The following is a 26,187-nucleotide window of genomic DNA, read 5'->3' on the forward strand; positions in this document are numbered from 1 at the left end:
GAAGTTATCTTAAAACAAAACCAGACAAAATAAATGTTTCTAACTAAAATGGAATACATTGTATTATCTATGTTTCAAAAAAATATAGGCTTACAATTTATAAGACAAAAATTGACAGAATCAAAATTAGCAAAGGAGAAATTCACAATCATGTGGAAGCTTAAAAAACAGATGAACAAAATGGACATAAGTGATAACAGAATTAATACTTGATTTGTGTAGAGTCAGACAAGTATTTTCACAAAGTAAAAATTTATTGAAATATGCATTTATAATTTGTGCACTTTTTTACATGAATCATTTATCATTAAAATATTTTTTTGAATTAGAGCTTTTGTGAATATCCACATAATTAAAATTGAACTTTAATAATATGTTGTCCAAAAAACCAAAACATTTCAATAAGTTGTATTATCACATGATATCCTGCTCTTGTCTGCCTGCACACACATACGAGTTGTACACTAACCTAAATTTATCAATAGTATTTACTGATATGCTGCAAGCTAATATTAAATATCTGAGCTTTTGCCTCATTTATATTGAGTCATGAAAACAATTTTGTGAGCATTCACAGTATGATAAATATGGACTAACTACTCTGGAGCTATTTCTTTATAGCCATGAAGTAAGAAGGAATTATGGGAATTTAAAAAAGAATGAGTAGAAGGAAGTAGTAGACAAGAAATACATACAAATCTTTAATATATTTTGTGCTGAAAAGGGGGAACTATAGAGTTCAGCAGACTTAATAGAAACAATTTGAAGGAAATCCCTGTGTATATTGTTGGATAAAACTTGGGACTCTTCCATCTTCTTTAGTATGGCATACTTCTAACTTACATATTTTCATGAAAATTGATCTATTTTCTATTCATTAATTTGTTCACAATAATTAACATGTCAGTAAGGCTCTTTTGACATCGTCCTATTTCTTGTGTTTTTGAAAGCTGCTGCTGCTGCTGCTAAGTCACTTCAGTCGTGTCCGACTCCGTGCGACCCCGTAGACGGCAGCCCACCAGGCTCCCCGGTCCCTGGGATTCTCCAGGCGAGAACACTGGAGTGGGTTGCCATTACCTTCTCCAATGCATGAAAGTGAAAAGTGAAAGTGAAGTCGCTCAGTCGTGTCCGACTCTTCGCAACCTCATGGACTGCATGCAGCCTACCAGGCTCCTCCACCCATGGGATTTTCCACACAAGAGTACTGGAGTGGGATGCCATTGCCTTCTCCAGTGTTTTTGAAAGGATAAGGTCCAATCAAAGGTGAGTGTACCTTTATATGGTATTCTTCCAATTCCACACCTAAATGGAGGCTGACTGGTTAATTCACAATGATGACAAGAAAAGAGGTAACAATGGTCACCAGAACTTGAAGTCTTCCTTGGAGCACTGATTCTCTTTTGATCTGAAAATATGATGAGAAAAAAGTACAATCACATTCTGATACTGATCCCTGGGAAAAAGAAAGAGTGCCTGTGGAACTCATTTCCCCTTTAGTATTTTTCTTCGGATCTTTATAATAATCCCTTCCAGAGAAGTTGAAAGAACATTTAAGAATGCAGAGACCCAGGAAAAAGGAAGACCCCTACTGTATCTGGCAGAGGTGAGTTGAGGGTCACTGAGGTTTGGGTAGAAACTATTCATTTTTTATGTTCGGCATGAGACACACTCTAAAGATTCAAATAATGAAGACTTGGGCAGCCTTAAATTTTGGCATTGGAATAGAATTTATGTGAAAGTTCCATCTTTGGGGTTCTGGGCTTTTCATGCTTAAAATCAGAAATAATATCTATTATTCAGACTTTACGACTGTCCAAGACATAAATACTTACAAGTTTCCTTCCTACCAGTCTTATTTCTAGATTTTTCTAGCTTTAATATGATGCTGGGAAAGACTGAGGGCAGGAGGAGAAAGGGGCATGAATTTGAGTAAACTCTGGAAGGTAGTGGACATGGAAGCCTGGTGTGCTGCAGTCCATGGGGTTGCAAAGATTTTGACATGACATAGCAACTGAAAAACAGCAACAATATTTTTCTAAGCCTAATCCAAACTTATTCATTAAAAAATGGCCATTATTTTCAAGCGATCAATGCATGCTAGGGTTATGAAACACAAAATGTTGATCCTGCTCTAATAGAAGTTCACAATCTCGTGAAGTTAAATAACAAGTTATAATAAAAACATAGTAAGGATGATGGTAGAAACCCTCTGTAGGATATATATGAGAATAAATGTGTGTGTGTGTGTGTGTGTGTGCGCGCGCGTGTAAACGTAGGGAGGGAGATGAAACCACAGTAACTCTTGTAGGGCTTCTGATAGGGATCAATGCCTGTGCTGAAACTTGAGGAAAGTCTAGGAGTTAGTTAACTGAAGAAGAGTAAGCAGGTCTTCTAGGAAGAGGGTTAACATTCACAAAAGCAAAGATCCAGGAGAAATCAGGGTGAACTCTGAAAACTGTGACAGTGCAGCATGAGAGAGTGGCAGATGGGGTAGACTGCATGTGCAGATTTAAAGTTCAGGAAACATACCTCTGCTGGTGATACAGACTCGAAAGAACTGAAAAACTGTGGAGGGTGTGTGTTCATCAATAATAAGGCAGGACATGATTTTAGGGACCACAATAGGAAACTGGAACACACAGTCTTTTAGGGAATGGGTCAAGAAGGTGAGTTTATAACACATAAAATAAGAAAGTTTTATAACAAAACACCTGAGAGGAAGCTTCTATTCAGAAAGAAGGTAAACCTGGAGAAGGTGGTTTCATGAGAGCCGAGGGAGACAGTCTTCAAGTAGTAGTAATCAGTAGTTTCTAATGCCAAAGTGAAGTTATAAAGACTGAAACTTTTCCATTGTTTTGCAGTTAACATATCAGTGATACATGGGACAGAATGGCTTCTGTATAGGAGAGAGAAAGCAGTCATATAGCAAATAATTGAGGAGTGAAAAGATCTAAATGAGATATTGTTAATATTCTTTCAGAAAGCTTTTCAAGGTAGGAAATTACTAATAAATATTGAGTGATATTAATACTCTGATACATTAATTCTTTCAATACTCATAATTTTGCACTAATATTTTTCCCAGAAGATTCTGAGGTTCAGAGAGAGATTATATAACTTGCTTATTTGCTCAAGTGGCAGAATGAGAATTCAGACTCAGAATGTCTGATTTGAACCCATGTTACTAATCATCATTTTGTATTATCTCTCAAATAAAAAGATTAATGATATAGACAAGTTTTCAGTTATTTTGAATCTGGAAAAAGTCAAAACACAAAAATACCAGGTAACCAAAATACCATTTACATTTACACTGCATTGATTTCCTTCTGTATTAGTTGGGTGTACCATCTTCCTCATTCACAGATAGCTCTTCTGGGGACATGGAAGATGGAAATCTATCAGCAGTGACTGAATTTATCTTCACTGGGTTCCCCTGATTCCAAGATCATGGCCTCCTATACTTTGTTCCTCTACTCTTAATCTACACCTTTATTATAGTTGGGAACCTATTGATCTTTGCTGTAAGACTGGATACCTGTCTCCACAATCCCATGTATAATCCCATCAATATCTTCACATTTCTTGAGATGTGGTATACCACAGCTGCTATTCCTAAGATTCTCTCCAATCTGACCAGCAGTCAAAAGACCATCTCTCATTGGCTGCCTCTTGCAGATGTACTTCTTCCATCCATTTGGAAACACTGCAGGAGCCTTGCTGACTGTCATGGCCATTGACAGGTATGTTGCCACCTCAGCCCACTCCATTACCTAACCATCATGACTCCCCGACTACGTGCTCAGCTCTCTGCAGGCTCTTGTATATTTGGTTTCCTCATCCTTTTACCTGAGATTATGTGGATTTTTACCCTACCTTTCTGTGGTTCCAACTAAACCCATCAGATCTTCTGCTCTGTGATTTCACACTTTTATTAAATTTAGACTGCACAAATACCTCTGTGATCTTGGTGCAAGAAGTGATTCATGCTCTTGCTATTCTAATAACAGGTTTGATTATTTCTCTCTCTTACATCAGAATTATCCCTTCAGCTGAGGGTTGTAAAAAGGCCTTTTCTACGTGTGCAGCACACATTTCCATCTTCATGCTGTTTTTTGGCAGTGTGGCTCTCATGTATCTTAAATTCTTTGCTACACCATTCTGGGACACCACCATTGCGCTAACATTCTCTGTGCTTGCTCCCTTTTTCAATCCCATTATATATAGCTTGAGAAATAAGGACATGAAAGACGCTATTAAGAAGCTCCTTTGCTCCCCAAAAGGTGTTTAATATATCTGGTAAGTAATTTAGACTGCAGTCCTGTATACAAATGGAACTTCTTCACAAAATTTTAAGCCCAAAGAGACTAGAATTTCAAAGAATAATACAATTAGTCTAGTTTTCTTCCCCATGACCTAGTGAACAGACTGGTAAAGAAAGTCTTCTGAGGATTTACAGAGATGACAGCAATATCAATTCTACTTCTGAATTTCTTGAGTCAGTGTAATTTTTAGTATAATACATGCAATTTGATGATAAATATATTAGAATTATGTACTAAAATGTATTATTTCCACTATGTATTTATAATCATCAGTTTAATTATGGTAAACTGCTTCATTGATTGAACATGCAAATTATTTTTTCATTTTGTTTCTCTATTGTTTGCTTCTCTGTATTGTTTTTTAACTATTACCACTGGTGGCTCAGATAATAAAGAATCCCACTGCAATGCAGGAGACTCAGGTTCCATCCCTGGGTGGGGAAGATCCTCCGGAGGAAGAAATGTAAACCCACTCCAGTATTCTTGCCTAAAAACTCCCATGTGCAGAAGAGCCTGGTGAGCTACAGTCCAAAGAGCTGTGAAGAGTCAGACATGACTGAACATGCATACACACATTCTTATAAATATGACAATTATAATTTTCTTGCATAAAGTCCTTTTCAATTTCAAAAACTTCTGTTTCAAGATAAATTTCAAGAAGTTGAATTATTAAAAGCAGATGTGAAAGTATGTTCATAGCTTTTGGTAAAAAATATTGATTTGGTAAATGGTTGCACAAATAATGCCTTAGTGCAGCACTTTTGTTACAACTTCAGTAGTACGGCAACTGAGGTATATATCAAATAAAAGTCTAGTTATTCTGTGAAAAATATCAATCCTGTCACTGGCAAGCTGAACTTGCAGTACAACTATAAAAAGGAAATGTGATAAATTGGGTCATTCGTCCCAATTCTTCACATCCCCGTTACAGATCCATAATTTTGCGATGAATGGATTCATGGTAAGTACCGTTTGCTTTCCTGCCCCACAGATTTGGTTTGGGCTTTTCCTTTAATTGACTTGGGAAAGCAATGAATATTATAGATACTGAATATGTACCTTTACAGTCAGGTTTACTTCAGATAACTGCTCCCCTTTCATCACTGGACTCACACGAAACCATGTCTCTGAGAGTCAGTGGTGCAGAGAAAGAGAGACACATGGAGCTGACCTGAACTGTAACTTGCTTGAAGCCTTGTGTTTGAAGTCCACAACCCAGATCTCAGAGTCTGAAGTTGAGCATAGCTCTCACTATTGCAACTGACTAACAGACTTCTAAGTGTGAGGATAAATGATTATTACTTTAATATCCATGTCTGAAACAGTTAATAAGTTACATACACTGCCGTGTGTGGGCTTTGTCTGACATTGTACCATCCTGAGATTGCAGAAATTAATAACTAATGCTTCTTATCTGTGGCGAAGGCAATGGCACCCCACCCAGTACTCTTGCCTGGAAAATCCCATGGATGGAGAAGCCTGGCAGGCTGCACTCCATGGGGTTGCTAAGAGTTGGGCATGACTGAGAGAGTTCACTTTCACTTTTCACTTTCATGCATTGGAGAAGGAAATGGCAACCCACTCCAATGTTCTTGCCTGGAGAATCCCAGGGACAGAGGAGCCTAGTGGGCTGCCATCTATGGGGTCGCACAGAGTCGGACACGAATGAAGCGACTTATTAGCAGCAGCAGCAGCAGCTTCTTATCTGAATCTTAAAATATTCTTTTGGGTTACAAGTATTTTAACACTGTATTGGTTATAATCTTTTAATATAATTCTATAATTCCCAGAAAGATTATGTACATCAAATGTGCAATTATTTAACAACACTGCCTATTATTTTGTATGTCAAAGAACTTTTACGCATCAAAGGGATTTGAGATCATTTAGACAATGGCACCCCACTCCAGTATTCTTGCCTGGAAAATCCCATGGATGGAGGAGCCTGGTAGGCTGCAGTTCATGGGGTTGCTAAGAGTCGGACACGACTGAGCAACTTCCCTTTCACTTTTCACATTCATGCATTGGAGAAGGAAATGGCAACCCACTCCAATGTTCTTGCCTGGAGAATCCCAGGGACGGGGGAGCATGGTGGGCTGCCATATATGGGATTGCACAGAGTCGGACATGACTGAAGTGACTTGGCAGCAGCAGCAGAAATAAAGCAGGGGCTGAGTAGCGGAATGTAAAAAGATGCAAGGCAGTCATTCTTTGGAAGCTACATTCTCCTTACCATTTTTCTTCATTGTGTGTGCGGCTTACAGGCATCTTGCACCTGACATGTGCTTGAAAAACAAGTTATGAAATTAAATCTTTATGAAATTTTATCTTTCAAGGTGAGATAAAAGCTAAAAACCTCTTTAAACTATGTGGAAAAAACAAAGATGTATTGGTAACAGAAAGAAGAATTTTAACAAGTAGAAAACAAGTCAACTTTTATTCTTGTTACTTGTCATATGTACATGAGCAAAATGTTTTGGGTTAGTCCAGACATAGTACAAAATTCATACTAATTCTATGTGATATTCTTTAACTAGAAATTGCTGTATTAGGAAAATTGGTGAATGTGTCCTTGTCTGAAATTATAGTACCACTTCTTACAGCATATTTATTTAGTTTATTTTGAGTAAGGAAAGTCATTACATTTAAAGAAATGAAGGAAATGGATTGCATTTTGTTAATCTTTTTCATTCTCAGAAATTTTAGTGAGTAAATGGACAAAAATGAAAACAATCTTAATAACAGTAACACTAAACAATTAAATTGACATAATTAACCAAAGCACTGGCTATAAATTTCAATACGGAACTAAAGGTGGAGTATATGGAAGGCCAATCGATTTTCCTAAATTTGGCTGACTGACTTAGAAACAGGTAAGAAATAGGATATGACTATATCCCTCATTTGATTATTTTACCAATCTCCTCTCCTCTACTGCATTCAGTTCAGATCAATTCAGTCACTCAGTCCTGTCTGACTATTTGTGAGCCCATGGACTGCAGCACTCCAGGCTTCCCTGTCAATCACCAACTTCCGGAGCTTACTCAAACTCATGTCTATCAAGTCAGTGATGCCATCCAACCATCTCATCCTCCATCGTTCCCTTCACCTCCCGCCTTCAATCTTTCCCAGCAAATGAGTCTTTTAAAATGAGTCTGTTCTTTGCATCAGGTGGCCAAAGTATTGGCATTTCAGCTTCAGCATCAGTCCTTCCAATGAATATTCAGGACTGATTTCCTTTAGGATGGACTGATTGGATCTCCTTGCAGTTCAAGAAACTCTCAAGAGTCTTCTCCAATACCATAGTTCAAAAGCTTCAATTCTTCAGCACTCAGCTTTCTTTATAGTCCAACTCTCACATCCATACATGACTACTGGAAAAACTGTAGTTTTGACTACAAGGACCTTTGTTGGTAATGTCTCTGCTTTTTAATGTGCTGTCCACATTGACCATTGCTTTTCTTCCAAGAAGTAATCATCTTTTAGTTTCAGTGTTGCAATAACCATCTGCAGTGATTTTGGGCCCCCCAAAATAAAGTCTGTCACAGTTTCCACTGATTACCCATCTATTTACCATGAAGTGATGGGACTGGATGCCATGATCTTAGTTTTCAGATTCCAGCTTATGCTTCATCCAGACTGGCATTTTGCATGATATACTCTGCATATAAGTTGAATAAGCAGAGTGACAATATACAGCCTTGACATACTCCTTTCCCAATTTGGAACAAGTCTGTTGTTCCATGTCCAGTTCTAACTGCTGCTTCTTGACCTGCATAGTAAGGAGGCAGTAAGGTGGTCTGGTATTCACATCTCTTTATGACTTTTCTACAGTTTGCTGTGATCCACATAGTCAAAGGCTTTGGCATAGTCAATAAAGCAGAAGTAGATGTTTTTATGGAACTCTTGCTTTTTTGATGATCCAACAGATTTGATCCAATTTGATTTCTGGTTCCTCTGACTTTTCTACAACCAGCTTGAACATCTGGAAGTTCATGGTTCACGTATTGCTGAAGCCTGGCTTGGGGTATTTTAAGCATTACTTTGCTAGTGTGTGAGATGAGTGCAATTGTGCAGCAGTTTGAACATTCTTTGACATTGCCTGTCTTTGGGATTGCAATGAAGACTGATCTTTTCCAGTCCTGTGGCCACTGCTGAGTTTTCCAAATTTGCTGGCATATTCAGTGCAACACTTTCACAGCATCATCTTTTAGGATTTGAAATAGCTCAACTGGAATTCCATTACCTCTACTAGCTTTGTTCATAGTGATGCTTCCTAAGGCCCACTTGACTTTGTACTCCAGAATATCTGGGTCTAGATGAGTGATCACACCGTCATGGTTATCTGGGTCATGAAGATCTTATTTGTATAGATCTTCTGTGCATTCTTGCCACCTTTTCTTAATATCTTCTGCTTCTATTAGGTCCGTACCATTTCTGTCATTTATTGAGCCCATGTTTGCATGAAATGTTCCCTTGGTGTCTCTAATATTCTTGAAGAGATCGCTAGTCTTTTCCATTCTATTGTTTTCCTCTGTTTCTTTGTGTTGATCCCTGAGGAAGACTTTCTTATCTCTGCTTGCTATTCTTTGGAACTCTGTATTCAAATGGGTGTATCTTTCCTTTTCTCCTTTGCCTTTAGCTTCTCTTCTTTTCTCAGCTATTTGTAAGGCCTCCTCAGACAACCATTTTGCCTTTTGGCATTTCTTCTTCTTGTGGATGGTCTTGATCCCTGCCTCTTGTACAATGTCATGAACATCAGTCCATAGTTCTTCAGGCACTCTGTCTATTAGTTCTAATCCCTTGAATCTATTTGTCACTTCTACTGTATAATCTTAAGGGATTTGATTTAGGTCATACCTGAATGATCTAGTGGTTTTTCCTACTTTCTTCAATTTAAATTTCTTCAATTTAAATCTGAATTTGGCAATAAGGAGTTCATGATCTGAGCCACAGTCAGCTCCTGGTCTTGCTTTTGCTGCCTGTATAGAGCTTCTCCATTTTTGCTGCAAATCATATAATCAATCTGATTTTGGTATTGACCACCTGGTGATATCCATGTGTAACGTCTTATCTTGTGTTGTTGGAAGAGGGTGTTTACTATGATCAGTGCATTCTCTTGACACAACTCTGTTAGCTGTTGACCTGCTTAATTTTGTACTCCAAGGCCAAACTTGCCTGTTACTCCAGGAAGCTCTTGATTTCCTACTTTTGCATTCCAGTCCCCTATAATGAAAAGGACATCTTTTTTTAGGGTGTTAGTCCTAGAAGGTGTTGTAGGTCTTCATAGAACCATTCAACTTCAGCTTCTTCAGCATTACTGGTTGGAGCATAGGCTTGGATCACTGTGATATTGAATGGTTTGCCTTGGAAACGAACAGAGATCATTCTGTCATTTTTGAGATTACATTCAAGTACTGCATTTCAGACTCTTGTTGACTATGATGGCTACTCCATTTCTTCTAAGGGATTCCTGTCCACAGTAGTAGATATAATGGTCATCTGATTTAAATTCACCCATCCCAATCCATATTAATTCACTGATTCTTAAAATGTCAGTGTTCACTCTTGCCATCACTGGTTTGACCACATCTAACTTGCTTTGATTCATGGACCTGATATTCCAGGTTCCTGTGTAATATTCAGAGAACGCAATGGCAACCCACTCCAGTACTCTCACCTGGAAATTCCCATGGACAGAGGAGCCTGGAAGGCTGCAGTCCATGGGGTCACTCATGACTGAGTGACTTCACTTTCAGTTTTCACTGTCATGCATTGGAGAAGGAAATGGCAACCCACTCCAGTGTTCTTGCCTGGAGAATCCCAGGGATGGGGGAGCCTGGTGGCCTGCCATCTATGGGGTGGCACAGAGTCAGACACAACTGAAGTGACTTAGCAGCAGCAGCACCTATGCAATATTACTCTTTACAGCATTGGGCTTTACTTCCATCACCAGTTACATCCACAACTGGGTGTTGTTTTGCTTTGACACTGTCTCTTCATTCTTTTTGGAGTTATTTCTCCACTGATCTCCCATAGCGTATCGAGCACCTACAGACCTGGGGAGTTCATCTTTCAGTGTCTTATCTTTTTGTCTTTTCATACTGTTCATGGGGCTCTCAAGGCAAGAATACTGAAGTGGTTTGCCATTCCCTTCTCCAGTGGACCATGTTTTTTCAGAACTCTCCACAATCACTGGTCCATCTTGGGTGGCCCTACACGACCTGGCTCATAATTTCATTGAGTTAGACAAGGCTGTGGTCCATGTGATCAGTTTGGTTTGTTTTCTGTTATTGCGGTTTTCATTCTGTCTGCCCTCTGATGGAGAAGGATAAGAGCCTACGGGAAGCTTCCTGATGGGAGAGACTGATCGAGGGGGAAACTCTTCTGGTCTTGTTCTGATGGGTGGGGCCATGCTCTTTAATCCAATTTTCTGTTGATGGGCAGGGTTGTCTTCCCTCCCTGTTGTTTGATCTGAGGCCAAATTATGGTGGAGGCAATGACAATAATAGTGACCTCCTTCAAAAGGTCCCATGCATGCACTGCTGCACTCAGTGTTCCCGACCCTGCAGCAGGCCAACCCTGACCCATGCCTCCAGTGGGGACTTCTGGACACTCACAGGCAAGTCTGGGTCAGTCTCTTGTGGGGTCACTGCTCTTTTCTCCTGGGTCCTAGTGCACGCAAGATTTTGTTTATGCCCTCCAAGAGTCTGTTTCCCCAGTCCTGTGTAAGTTCTGGTAGCTCTATGGTGGGGTTAATGGTGAACTCCTCCAAGAGGGTTTATGCCATACCCAGGTCTGCTGCACCTAGAGCCCCTGTCCCTGCAGTAAGCCCCTGCTGACCTGCACCTTCACAGGAGACACTCAAACACAGTTCTGGCTCAATATCTGTGGGGTGTCTGGGTCCTGGTGCACACAAGGTTTGTTTGAGCCCTCTGAGCATCTCTGGTGGGTAAGGGATTTGATTCTAAACTTGATTTCACTCCTCCTACCATCTTGCTGGGACTCCTCTTTTGCCCTTGGACATGGGGTATCTTTTATTGGTGAGATCCAACATTCCCCAGTGATGGCTATTCAGCAGAGAGTTGCAGTTTTGGAGTTCTTGCAGATGAGCACATATCCTTCTACTCTGCCATCTGCATTAACATTCTTCAAATGTGACTCTTGGAATTTCAGCTTTTGATTTATTTAAAAGTTAATCCAATCAGAAGTACCATAAAAAAGAAAGTTAAACAAATAAACAGAAACACACTTATTGCAATATCTCAGACTCCTGGATTATCTCATTTGTCCTGGATTTGAGTTACCTCAGATTGGGCTTCTCCTAATTACCAACTTGAACATTTTTCCTAATTGGAACTATTGTAAGAAGGATTGTTTTCCTACTTATTTTAAATCACTTGTGTATTATTCTCAGGAGAGTCCATCTTCCTATTCTATCTAGGCTTAGGAAGACAGACAGGTGCACACAAAGGGGCAGGATAGAAGGAGAGAGCTCCATAGGGAGAGTCAGATCTCTTTATCACTGGCTGATGAAGGAAATATAGTTTAGGTGGAAGACTCAGGGTATAAACATAGCAGAAGAGCAAAGGAAGCTTGGCTCAGTAGCTCTGTATGGTTGACCACATTAGGGTATGGAAAGATAGAGTCTTCATCCATGTTTATTCCAAGTTCGGAACCCAACAGCAGCAAGGTCAGTAAATCAGCTAATTTGGGGGAGTTGGGAGATATCTAGGGAAAGGAAAACATTTACACAGGACAATAGACAGCCCTAGTGTCCATGTAGAAACTGTAAGTAACTATTGGTAAGCCTGGGCAAGGAGGAATCAGGAACTTCTCCTGCATTGCAAGCAGATTCTGTACTGTCTGAACTACCAGGGAAGCCCTGTTATAAGCAAGTTAGTACAAAGCATAAATGTTTCAGTTGCTAAATTTCCCAAGAAATAGGAGCGATACAAGTGGGGCCAAAGCTTATCAGATAGCTTTAAAACAACAAATGAGCATTGTGATTGATTTCTGAAATGTTTCAGGAATCAAGTGAGATTTCCAGTTTGTTGTGAGGCATTAATATCATTGACAATTGTACTAGACTTTACTGAGATTTGGAAAAGACAGAGAAGTGTTCATTGGGAAAAATCTAAGTTTTTCTTTTTGATTTCCATCTCTCTTATCTTTCTTCTACTTAGCCACATCTTTTCAGCAGAATGAGTAATTAGTTCTGCTCAGAGTCTGGGTCTTCTTAGAGGCCCTTTCTTGAATGAGTAGACTGGTTCAGTTTGTAGGACCCTGTCTTAAAGGCAATAGTCACAATATGTAGGGACTGCTACTGGGGGCATCAAGTCTTATGGGAAAGATCAGATATGTATATGAAAAATCAAGAACACTTGAAAAAACTTAAAAGGAAAAGATATATAGACATAAAAATATTACAGGAAATAGAGTGATTTCTATTATGTGTGGAATTATCTTGTTAAAATTGGAAAAGACACATGTATTGGGCTGGCCAAAAAGTTCTTTTGGGCTTTTCCCATAACATCTTCTGGAAAAATCTGAATGATTTTTTTGGTTAACCCAATAGAATTTGGCTAATTTAAAGAGAAGATAGAACTTGTAAAGAACAAGAGGATATTTCATGCAGGGGAGATTTCTTTCAGGAATTCTGAGACCAGAAACTGAAAGTGACATGCTTGGACTAACAGCAGGTTTAATAAATCGGATTGGAAATGAACAATTTTTCATAGCAACAGTAGACAAAATGGCTTTGTTTTCTGCTGAAATAACAAAAATGTCATTTACAGTACAATACTAAATATGATGTAGTTGAGAGCTTTATGGGCCTTGGTCACATAATTGGGCATCCTGGTGGCTCAGATGGTAAAGAATCTACCTGTAATACAGACACCTGGGTTCAATCCTTGGTAGGGAATGTCTCCTGGAGAAGGAAATGGCTCCAGTATTCTTGCTTGGAGAATTCCATGGAGAGAGGAGCCTGGCAGGCTATAGTCCAAGGGATCACAAAGAGTCAGACATGTCTGAGCATTTAACATGTTCATTTTCAGTCACATAATCAATGAACAAATGCATCTATAGATAATATAAATAAGAGAACATTAATAATGTACCCTTTCCTAACATACCATAACATTATTAATCAATGACAGACAAAAGTGAAGCTAATTTTTTTTCCTTTTGCAGTGATTAAAAATTTTATCCTAGATGATCTGAGATTTTTTTCCTTTTAAAGAAAAAACAATTTAGAGGAAGAACATGGTGACTTAAGTATAGGTATGGAAGGGGAGTCACATGAGTAAACTGATGTTATAGCAAGATCAGTCTTGAGGAAATAGAGGGATTTATGAAAATACTCACATTGGAAGTAGAAACATTTGGTAATCTATTACAATAGTGTAGGCATTATTACTAAGCATCAAATTAGGGGTAAGATAAAAGAAATAAAATGTATTGGTAATATGACAGAAAAAAGTTAAGCAGACTTCGATGATTAAGTTTGAGGCATAAGAAGACAATAGATGCAAAAATGTGTAAAGTTGGTATCTAGAAGAACCAAGAAATAAGAAGGTCAGCAAGGGAAACTGGTTGAGTGCTGAGTATAAGTATGGTATATTAATTTACTAAAGCTTTTATAACAAAGTATCAGACTAAGTGACTTGAACAACAAGAATTTGTTTTCTCACAGTTCTGAAAGCTAGGAAGTCTGACATCAAGATTTTGGCAGAGTTGATTCCTTTCAAGGCCTTTCTTCTTGGCTTGTAGGTGACTGCCTTTTCCTTCACTTTTCTCAGGATGAAGACCAGTAAGCTATGTTTTAACAAGCCCTCCAAGTGATCCTGATGCCTGATAAATTTTGAGAATTATTAATCTAATCTATCGGGTGTGCTTTCTGATTGAATTTTTTTCCACACTCCAATTTTAGTTGTAAGCGTCTATGGAATATGGAATATTCCTTATTCTTCTACACTCCCAAGGCAGGGATTTATCCAGATGCTGGTATTTTGTAAGTGTACTTACTCTATGATGAGTAGTAGACATCACCTAGAAAGTTTGAATGCAATAGGATTTGAAAACCTCATTTCTCACCTGGAGATGGAGAATGCCAATCAAACCACTGCTCATGAGTTTATCTTCTCTGCTTTCCCTTATTCCTGGAGAGATTCTGTCATCTGTTTTGTTCTACTGCTCTTCATTTATGCATTCATTGTTGTTGGAAATGTGGTCATCATCACAGTGGTCCAGCTGAATATTCATCTCCATACTCCCATGTACTTCTTTATCAGTGCCCTTTCTTTCCTGGAGATCTGGTATACCACAGCTACCATACCAAAGATGCTCTCTTGCCTGCTTTGTGAGAAGAGCATTTCCTTAAATGGCTGTCTCCTGCAGATGTATTTCTTCCATTCCACAGGCATCAGTGAGGTTTGTCTCTTGACAGCTATGGCCTTTGACCGCTACCTGGCCATCTGCAGCCCTCTTCATTACCCTACTATCATGACCCCAAAGCTGTGTGCCTGGCTGACTTTAGGTTGCTGTGTTTGTGGTTTTGCCACACCCCTTCCTGAGATTGCCTGGATCTCCACACTGCCATTTTGTGGCTCTAATCACCTGGAGCATATCTTTTGTGACTTCCTCCCAGTACTACGCCTGGCCTGCACAGACACACAAGCTATCCTTATGATTCAGGTGGTGGATGTTGTCCATGCAGTGGAGATTATTACAGCTGTGATGCTCATCTTCATGTCCTACATTGGTATCGTGGCTGTAATTCTACGTATCCGTTCCACTGAGGGCCGTCGCAAGGCCTTTTCCACGTGCGTCTCCCACCTTACTGTATTTCTGCTCTTCTTTGGCAGTGTGGCTCTCATGTACCTACGCTTCTCTGCCACTTACTCCTTATTCTGGGATACAGCCATTGCTCTGGCCTTTGCAGTTGTGTCCCCATTTTTCAACCCCATTATCTATAGCTTGAGGAATAAAGAGATAAAGGAAGCCATAAAAAAGCACATGAGTCAAGCTAACATCTTTTTTTCATAAGACCGGGGACCTCAAATAACATCTAGTGTTTGGGAGTCTATATAATTGTTAGAGTCTTTTTATCCTCAACTCTCTTCCATCTGTCTTTTTCTGTCAGTCTTTGGTTGAAACTGGTTTCCCGAAGGTCATCAATAAACAAAATTCACTAATAACTGAATTCTATAGTTTTTTTCAACCTTTATTCAACTTGATACATTTTGAATCAGACTTTGTTGACTAGGTTTTCCGCTACTCGATTTCTCCTAGATAAACTTAACTTGTGGAAATAATTGGGATAAAAATTTAATTTTAATACAGTCAAGACATATGATTATAAGATATGGTAACTGAGCAACCATCTTCATAAGACTAATTCTCTCTATTGTATTTATAATGAATATACTTGAAGAATAATCCTAATTTCTAATCAAGTGTTCATGTGTTGATAAATAACAGTCTAGATGTTTTTCAGTAGGTCCAATTATGAATCCCTTGTATGATTTTTATCTTGGCAGTACTACACAATATTAATTCCATGTCTGGGTCAATAACAGGGACTAAGGCCTGCATCCAACTATAATGAGCCAATGTGCCAAGTTAGTGGAGATTGATTTATTGAGCACCAAATTAACTTCATTAAAATGATGACCACTAGAAATGAAGAGAATGGATAGGCCTCTTTAAAACTGACATAGACAGAAGCCCCATAAAGGAGTTGGTTGCAGTTCTGTGGTAGTTAAGGACCATGGCAAAGAATCTCAGGCCAAGAAGTTCATTGAAGAAAATTTTAAATGCAGTAAATGAAGAAACAAAAATCTTGACTCTAAGAAAAGTAAAGTAATATAAGTAATCTATTAATTAGCTAATCAATATTTTTTCATGATACATTGGAAAATGTAATCCTTGGTTTCACTGTAATAACATGTAAAGTACTTATTAATGAAGCAGAAATATCAATAAATATCTATTTAGTGAATAAACCAGTATCAGCATGCTGCATTCAGATTGTTCCGGCCAACTGATCTACCATATTGGACAACAGTGCTTCCCTTTTGACCTCTTTTCCCTTGGGTTTCAGGATGCTAGACTCCATTTTTTAAAAATCTTACTCAGCCATTAAAAAGAATACATTTGAATCAGTTCTAATGAGATGGATGAAACTGGAACCTATTATACAGAGTGAAGTAAGCCAGAAAGAAAAACACCAATACAATATACTAACGCATATATATGGAATTTAGAAAGATGGAAACAATAACCCTGTGTACGAGACAGCAAAAGAGACACCAATGTATAGATCAGTCTTATGGACTCTGTGGGAGAGGGAGAGGGTGGGGAGATTTGGGAAAATAGCATTGAAACATGTATAATATCATGTTTGAAACCAGTCGCCAGTCCAGGTTCAATGCACGGTACTGGATGCTTGGGGCTGGTGCACTGGGACAACCCAGAGGGAGGGGAGGGGAGGGAGGAGGGTGGAGGGTTCAGGATGGGGAACGCGGGTATACCTGTGGCAGATTCATTTCAATACTTGGCAAAACTAATACAATTATGTAAAGTTTAAAAATAAAATAAAATAAAAAAAAATAAAACCATATATTCAACATTAAAAAAATAAATAAATAAAAATCTTACTTTGTTTGAGGGCTCTTTGTCTTGTGAATCCTTCTCTTGATACATGCTTCATAAAGGGTGGTTTTCTCCAAGGCCCACACCTCAGTGGTGATGCAATAATAAAGCTGATGACTATGCAAATGTTAATAGATTTTCACTTTTCTGTAGCCTACTTACAGGAATCCTATGGTTGTCAGCCTTACTTCCCCACTAATATGCCACAGCCATGCCCTCATCCTCACTCCTAAATCTTATGATACTCAAGAATCAGACGCAAAGACAAAAGTTAAGGGAAAGGTCTTATGAGAAAAGGCTAATGCTATCTAAAAGAACTCAGATAGAGAGAGAGACCATGAGAGAAAAGTCACAGTTTGGGTCTGGAGAGGTCTTGGTAAAGGGAAGTCATCAGAAAATACATTTGGCATAAGAAAACAAGGAAAAAGAGAAAAAAAGGAAACAAGAAGTGTTCCTGTGATTAAATAGTGTGTCTTTAATATTCTACTTTTACTGTTTTTCATAAAACATGAGGAATGAAATTACAGATTGATTGACTAATTATTTAACTATAATTTTCTAAGTGTAATTATTGTTCCAGAATTGATATACAAAAATTTCAGAATATGAAAGGGTTATGCAGTTTTCTTATCTGTTTTCCCTTTTTGAAGATTTTGTATTATATAATCTATTTCTCAATTAAAGTTCAATTAACAATCCAGTTTAGAAGAGTAAAGAGAATTTTATTTGAGACAAATTGAGCATTATAAGCAGGGAGACAGATTCTCAGAAAGCTCTGAGAACTGTCCCACCTGTTAGAGGTCAGAGGCACAGTCAGATACATCTTCAAGACAAAGGATCATGCATCAAATGACATACTGATGTATTACATAAAGTTCAACAAGGATATATAGTCTAGGTAAGCATTTACAAAGCAAGCATTAAGTCATGACTCTTCAAAGAGTTGGGAAATAAAAATATTTATTTTAAAAGGAGTTACGTTGCTAGGGTCAAAAGAAAGGAAAAGAAGTGATCTTTACTGCTCAGCAGACACTCCCATTTTTGCGAAGTTCTTTTTGACGTGTAATGCAAGTGCACACTGCACATTAGGGAGAGAAGAAGAATGCCCAAATGGACACACAGAGAGAATTTTATGTTGAAATTTTCTTGTTGTGCCTTAAAATATGAACTTTATCACTTTCCTGAAAAAGAAAATGAAAGTGTTAGTCGCTAAGTTGTGTCTGACGACTCTTTGCCGCCCCGTGGACTGTAATGTGTCAGGCTCCTTTGTCCACAGAATGCTCCAGGCAATCATACTGGAGTAAGTTTCCATTTTCTACTCTAGGGGATCTTCCCAACCCAAGGGGTGAACCCGAGTCTCCCGCACTTCAGGCAGATTTACCATCTACTACTTTCCTAGTCCCTCAAATTTTATTCTTGCCATTTATCTTTATCATTATCACTTATTTATCATTATAATTTATAAATTATTTATAAATTATATTATGATTATTATTGTTGTATCATCATTTATCACTTATAAGGTCTTATAAATGACATTTATATATATTATATAAATTACATTTATGCCATTGTCATTTGTCATTGTCTTTAAAAAATTTATGTAGCTGAAAACTTTCACACTTTCTCACCTTCAGTCTGCTCTTCCAACTGAGACTACATTATTTCTTAAAACTTAAATATTATTGCTTTACTACTCTGCTTAAAAACCTTCTAAGATGAAACATACCCTCACTTGAAATTGCAAATGTAATTTTACTAGCTAAACTGTGTATGTGTGCATGCTATTCCAGTGTGTTGAATAAAAACAATTTCAAATTGAGAAAAAAGCTAAAGGAAAAGAAACAGCATACAGCAGGGTCTGATGGTCAAAAGTAAGGACACCATTCAGAAGGTAGATCACTGTGCTGACCTGCTGGTGGAACTTCTTACATGATTTTTTTTTTTTTTTTTCACATTACTGAGGATTGAGCAGTGAGTTCTCTTACACTGTGTTCCACCTCACCAACCTATTTATTATCTGATATTTGGGGAAGATTATATTAAATAAGAGGCTTCCCAGGTGGTGCTAGTGATAAAGAATCTGCCTGCCAATGCAGGAGACCCCAGTTTGATTCCTGGGTTGGGAAGATCCCCTGGAAAAGGGATAGGCTACCCACTCCTGTATTCATGGACTTCCCTGGTGGCTCAGATGGTAAAGAATCCACCTGCAATGCAGGAGACCTGGGTTCGATCCCTGGGTTGGGAAGATGCCCTGGAGGAGAACATGGCAATTCATTCCAGTATTCTTGCCTAGAGCATCCTCATGGCATAGGAGCCTGGCAGGCTATGGTCCATGGGGTCGCATAGAGTCAGACTCGACTGAGCAACTAAGCACAGCACAGCACACCTTTGGAGAATCTGAGGTAATAAGAGTTAAAGTGAATATTGAGGTCTTTCTTTCTTTTTTGGAATGACAATATTTAATATTTTAAATTAGGAGACAAACATTGGAGGCTTCTTAAAATGAGAACTCACTCTGGAGAAGCAAAAATAAAGTCTTAAAAATAAAATAATGATGACCTCTACTCCACAGGAAAACATTTTTTACATTAAAATTAGTGTATTTTTCCTTGTTGTTAAATGAGTTGAGAAAATTGAACTCTAAAATTCCACAGTAAGCATGTGAATTTTAGTGTTGCAAATTGGGGACAGTTTAGAATTTGGGTATATAAAGCATCTCTTGGAGTTTCTGAGTCTAGGAAATGAAGATCTGATAACTGAGAAGAGACTCAGGAAAGCTGGGTAGTGCTGATTAAATGAGTGTGAGAAGTACAGTTCTGTCCAGAGCTGATAACCAAGATCAAATACAACAGTTCTCAAAAGTACTCCCACCCTGTAAAACTGAGTATAAGACTTCTCTTTAATGAAGCTGTCTGTAATGAACTTAGTTTTCCCTGTAATCTCTCAGCACTCATTTATATAAAGGGCTACATACAATTTTAAAGATTGAACATGATTCTTAACCTCCACAATGTCTCTCATACATTCTTTACCTGAGTCTGCTGTACTCAGGGCCTCTATTTTGTCAGTGCTGATAACCATTCTTGGAAAACTGTAATAGTGGCAAGAAGGTCAGAGACCCAAATATTAAGCTACCAGGGTTCAAAATTTTCTCATCATGCCCTTCCATCAATCCGAAGCAAACAGCCTGACCCTTGTACTAATACATTCCCTAAGATTTGTGTTCATGCCTTTAGCACCCAAATTTGATTTTTATATAATGAAACTGTATGAAAATGTAAAGTTAATAGTATACTTTCAAGAACAGAATTTAAAGCTCTCTCAGTTTCTTTGGGTGAGATGATCCAGGGTGAAAGGAAACTAGAAATGTAGAACCTTGGTCTACCCTAGTAGACCATGAATACTATGTTATTCAAGTTGGATCTACAGTGGAATGATATTTGACATGGATAGACCCACTGTTTTTTAGGAGGATCTGAAGGCATCCCAATCTTTTTTTTTTTTTTTTTTTGATATGTTTACTTCATTTCTTAAAAGTTATATAAAAGAATTATGTGTTTGGAAGATTTCTGCTTTATTTTCTCTTCATTAAAAATAATACATACAATAAATAGTATGATTTTATCCCAAAGTTTAGAACTTTGTTCCATTTGTAGATATTTTATGGCCTCATTAGTTTGTCAAATGTTGTTCTTTAGTCACTCAGTAGTGTCTGACTCTTTGAAATTCCATAAACTGCAACACACCAGGCCTCCCTGTCCTTCACTATGTCCCAGAGTTTGCTCAAACTCATGTCCATTGAGTCAGTGATGCCAGCCAACCATCATCCTCTGTTGCCCCCTTCTCCTCTTACCCTCAATCTTTTCCAGCATCAAGGTCTTTTCCAGTGAGTCAGCTCTTCACATCAGGTGGCCAGAGTATTGGAGCTTTAGCTTCAGAATCAGTCCTTTCAATGAATATTCAGGGTTGATTTCCTTTGGATTGACTGGTTTGATCTCCTTGCAGTTTAAGGGACTCTCAGGAGTCTTCTCCAGCATCACAGTTTGAAAACATCGATTTTTCAGCACTCAGCCTTCGTTATGGTCCAACTCTCACATCTGTACATGACTACTGGAAAAGCAAGCAAACAAACATAGCTTTGACTATACAGACCTTTGTTGACAAAGTGATGAGGTATCCTAATTTTTGTTTCACAAAATGCTAATAAGCAAGCATATATCTTACTTCCTTTGGGTTTTTAAAAATCTGATTTAGCCTTACCCTTAATCATTTAAATAAAAGGAACAATCTGTGAATAAACAACCAGAAATAAAAATTTCTTCCTATTTTAACAAAGTCTCTACAGCAAGAATTAGGATGTCTTGTTGCTTAAAGACTGTTAAAAATCTATAGCTGAGTTTTAATGGAGTTGGTGATTTGTATTTCTGAGAGACAGGTTGGAACAAGAACCTATGGATGCCTTGAGTTCTTGTAATGCTGTACAGAGTATGAAGAATGGGCAACCCAGAATTCCTTCCTGATTTATAATTCTCAGAAGTAAAATTTTAAACTAATTGAAGAAACAAAACATAATCTTAACATTGCCCTATGTTACATCTATAGCAGTTTTTTTTCTAAGTTTTCATCTAAGAATTTTGCTTTCATTTTTTTTTTTTTATAAAGTCCTGTTGAAGACCTTTGAGGGCCACAGTCCCTTCAAAGCGCTGAGTCACCCAGCATCTGTGAAAGTTAGCAGCTGCCTCAGCTCAATCTGTCTCCTGAAGATAGGGTAGATTGTAGTTGGCGGGAATCTGGCCCAAGCAAGAGGCTTTTTTTTTCTTTTTGTCTTGCCACATATGTAACATTTCTCTCATCTCTAAGTTAGACTAAACAATTACATGTGAATTGTTTCTCTTTCTTTCTCTCTCTCTCTCTCTTTTGGACACATTTTATTTTGGCAGGTTCTTGACCTTTAGGAAAAGCATAACACTTTCCAAAGGAAACCGTGAGTACAGAATTCTTTATCGGACAATTTGTCACCAATATAATTAGGAAAGCTGTCTCCTTTGAACTTTCTGTGCTATCTTTGACAGGATCACCAAGGATTTTTCTTGATTCTTAAGAAGTAAACAAGCTTAATTTTAATTCTCTTTTTTATGAATGTATCACTTTAAACTGACCTTGAGCTTGTGGCTATACAGCACCAAAATCCAGCAATGACTTGTTTACACAGGTTCACATGGAGAACAACCTGATAACCTGGAGCAAAATAATTCATGATAAATGTTTGAGTCTCCATAGAAGGGTTTAATTCTGTAACCAGACTAGTAAAGGCTACCCACAGAATAACAATTACGTATAGAAGGAGACTAAAGTCTAAATCTTATATTGAATGTTTTTACTGAGGTAAACTAGGAAAAACTGCTTATATCCAGATAAATGAAAGTGTATCCTATGGAGATTTTGCTGGATGTTGTCACAAATAAATTGGATCCCACTATTATTGGAAAATAATATGTGATTTTATTTGATAATACAGTGTTTAACATTGCAAAAGTCAGTTACCAAGATGCTAATAATTTGAAATCTGTGGTAATTAGATTGTAAATGTGCTAAATTTTTGACTTGTATTGTTTGTGAATAAAGAAAATAAAAAAGTAAATAATGTATTAGTTTTATTTTTACATAAATTTTTTTTGGACTTTGGGGTATATCATTTGTCAAAATTAATTGCAAGCCATTTTTATTTTTTCATTAAATTAGGTTTGTCATGATCAGTACATGTTAACACCTTTTAAGTTTTTGAAAGCAATAAAATTGTATTTCTTTTATGCATCTGAAAATGTGATTTTGCTAATTTAAACTTGTTTTCAATTGTCTAATAATGCATGTTATAGAACTTTACTGTTAAGTTTATTAATATGGGCAGATGTTTATGTGAAAAGTTAGAAAAGTATTCTGAATGACCAAGAATTATCAGCCTAAGTTGTAGCTGCATGTGGTTAAAATTATATAAATGTACCTCAGCCTTTCTAAAAAGAGACTTTTATAGGCATAAAGATATCTGAACCTAAATCCAACATGAGTAAATGCCTTGAAGACATTTAAAAAGACAGAATATTAGAGACAGAGAGAGGGGAAAAAAACAAACAAACAGTATACTAGAGACTTGAGAAGCAGCAATAAGTAAACTTTTTAACTTGCAGGCTATGGAGAGTGATGGGTCAGAGGTCCTGGAAACAGCAGAGGAGATCCAGGAGAGGCGTCAGGAGGTGTTGAGTCGGTACCAGAGGTTCAAGGAACGGGTTGCTGAGAGGGGTCAGAAACTTGAAGATTCCTATCACTACCGGGTTTTCCTACGAGATGTTGATGACCATGAGAAATGGATCATGGAGAAAATCAAGACTGCAAGTGATAAAAGCTATGAAGACCCAACAAACATACAGGTTCTTCAGTTTCACTGACTTCCCCAGAGTAGACTCTGAAATCTCTAGGGAGGGAAACATTTTTATAATGTAGGTGTGCATCTGGTAAACTCTAGAGGGATGCTGTAATAGAAGATTAGACTTCGGGAACTGTAATTCTGACTCTAAATAGTCCGTGTCTTCAACTCCTTAAGCCTCAATGTCTCATTTACACAGGAAACTCATTCTAGATAATACTTTATAAATGTAATATTGCTCTGAACTTACACCATGGGCAAAACACTGAGAATTCAAAGAATTTATGATGCACTATGAAATTTCAATATTTATGACATTAAGGATGGAATTGAAGTAAAGAGACATCAGTACTTCTGAACTAACTTCTCTTTGCTCTCCTCAGAAAGATATGATTTAACCAGGGTTTTCCCCAGTTGGCTGTTCATGACTCTTGTTAAGTTCAAATGAGAGATCTCAGATAGAGAGGTTTGGTGAGAACTCCCCCTACTACTTGTATTACAGAATAAGGCGTAGTCAGCATCAGAAGAAAGGCTTGTATGCCTAAAATGCACAATGGATATCAGAAAGGAAGCACCTAGATCAAGAACAAAGTGTTACCTACTAAATGGATCGATCTATATATGACAACAAGAGCATAATTTAGCATGCAAAAACTTCCCACTTAAAATAAAAGCCATTGTTATCATGATAATTTTCCTCATTGTTCACTACTTTCAGTAGGATTTACTTCCTCTTTTCTTAAAAGGAAAAATTCTGTGTTATATTATTTCATTTCCACAGAAGGCAATTAAAACTTTAACATAATATTTATTGGAAATTTCCCCAAGGCAATAAGGACTGAAAAGACTTTCTTCTGTGGGACAGGACATTGGGTCTGGAATCTTTAAAAACCTATATGTGTTGATTCTGCCACAGCCACTTCTTTTAGAATAGGACTCCTCTAGCTATGGTCATAGATTATTGTTTCATCTATGCTGGGAAACTGGTAGTTCTACCTGCAAGAAAGCAGAGGAATAAAAGAACTCTTTTATGGTCCAGGAGACCAGGCTCCATTAAGCCATAAACTCTGATTTCTAATCTTCAGGGGAAATATCAGAAGCATGCAATCCTTGAAGCAGAGGTGCAAGCAAAATCAAGGGTCCTTCCTGATCTGGAAGAAACCAGGGAAACTCGATTTCCTGAGGGGCATTTTGCCCATGAGGACACCAAGGTAAATATACGGTAGGGCTCTTGTGAGAGATGCTTCTAATTGTTGATTAGGTTATCCGAGTTTTCATTGATTACAACAGGTGTGCACCTTGATACAACTGACTTGGAACCATGGTTCTGCCTCTTATATTTTACTTGGATTGTGGAAGGAAAAAATGATGGGATATGCTAGTGTTCCTAGGAGTGGGGAGAAGAGCTATGGCACAAAGCTCTCTTTGAATAGTGTCACCTTCCTCCTTATGCCGTCACAGGATGAGGTGGCTCAAGATCAAATCCACCTCAACCCAGATGAATTGGCTTTCCCAAATGTCCTTTCTGACTAATTCTTCTAAGCTCAGAGTCCTTGGTGCTTAAACTCTCTAAACAAGGGATGCTCTTTCTTTGAATCTTCTCTGAAACCTTTCTCCCTTTGTCTCTGATGCCTCTTTCTCCTCAGAGCTCACATGCTGTGGCTACTATTGTAGCTCTCCAAACCCTTGAACCCTGAAGATCGAAGAGCAGCACCACCATGGAATCCATTATTAATTTATCAGCTTTTTTTCTGAGTTAATTCATATATTCCCCTAAAATGTTTGGGTTTATAGAGTCAGTTCAGGTTCATTTTGTATTAAGTGAAATTTTTTTTACTGTCTAACTGTTTCTAAAATTGTCAAAAGAAATGTGTGTTACATATTTATAAGTTGGGGCTTATATTTCCATATCTAGCATACAAATTCTAGTTCCTTTTACTATCAACAAAACATGGTCAGGCAATACAGACTTTAACAAGAATAAACCTTATTAGAAAAAAGATTCTGTAACAAGAATAACTCAAAGTTTACCTGTTATTAAGTAAAAATGATTTGGTAAAATTGCCCAAAAATCAGTCCCTTACATTAATTAAAATAGTTGAGAAATATCTGAAACATCTTCACCTCTATCAGAATTTCTGAGATTATAGTAATCCTGTAGCACTGCAGGATCCATAGATAAATGTGATTTATGTGCTACATGTTACCTTAGAACCATGAAGTAGTTGGAAAATAGAAGATTCTTGAAGACAACATAAATTATACCTTTAATTTTACAATATATGTAAAACCTGGTCTTCTAAGCTAACTTAGCATTATAGCCCTCAACTATATAGTCTCAAGTTCTGTTATTGCTTTGGTGATCATATTTTCTTTGTAAGTCAGAAAAACTTGTAGCTCTTATCCCTTCTGACAGACAGTCCATGCTAACTTTTTCTGTGCCTTTGTCAGTACTTTGAATACCCTCTCTGTATCTTCTGTGTATCAAAATTCTATCCCTAAAGGTTCAATTCAAATAAGCAACTGTTTTTAAATGAATTTTTATTTCATCCTGTCTTATCATTTGCAATCATTTCATCCTCTAAAACACCCAAATGTTATTATTTATTTTTCTTTATGGAAGATCATATTTTTTTTTAACTTTACAATATTGTATTGGTTTTGCCATATATCAACATGAATCCGCCACAGGTAATCATATGGTTCAATGGTTATTCCCATACATGCCCTATCCTCTTTTAAATATTTTTGAGCAATTAATGCACGAGTTAATGGGATGAG

General features: G+C 37.6%; 2 protein-coding genes and 1 pseudogene across 2 annotated transcripts in view; all 3 read left to right on the plus strand.

Moving 5' to 3' along the window:
- Positions 1–3,353: 3,353 nt before the first annotated feature.
- LOC109556695 (olfactory receptor 6K3-like) lies at positions 3,354–4,291 on the plus strand (annotated as a pseudogene).
- A 10,138-nt stretch (positions 4,292–14,429) lies between these two features.
- LOC109556975 (olfactory receptor 6K2) lies at positions 14,430–15,374 on the plus strand. The gene has a single exon (XM_019958335.2). It carries the CDS (start codon positions 14,430–14,432, stop codon positions 15,372–15,374), a length of 945 nt encoding a protein of 314 aa, XP_019813894.1.
- A 7,799-nt stretch (positions 15,375–23,173) lies between these two features.
- Positions 23,174–26,187, plus strand: part of SPTA1 (spectrin alpha, erythrocytic 1) — an 86,687-nt gene continuing 83,673 nt past the window's right edge. The window contains exons 1-2 of the mRNA XM_070780490.1: positions 23,174–23,410; positions 24,492–24,617. Of these exons, the coding sequence (XP_070636591.1) occupies positions 23,174–23,410; positions 24,492–24,617 (363 nt within the window). The remainder of the gene's footprint in view (positions 23,411–24,491; positions 24,618–26,187) is intronic.

This window comes from Bos indicus, chromosome 3 (assembly GCF_029378745.1).
Source record: "Bos indicus isolate NIAB-ARS_2022 breed Sahiwal x Tharparkar chromosome 3, NIAB-ARS_B.indTharparkar_mat_pri_1.0, whole genome shotgun sequence".
NCBI classification, from domain to species: Eukaryota; Metazoa; Chordata; class Mammalia; order Artiodactyla; family Bovidae; genus Bos; species Bos indicus.

Coding starts and splice junctions, on each gene's coding strand:
- LOC109556975 (XM_019958335.2), top strand. CDS start 14,430: ATGGAGAATGCCAATCAAACCACTGCTCATGAGTTTATCTTCTCTGCT.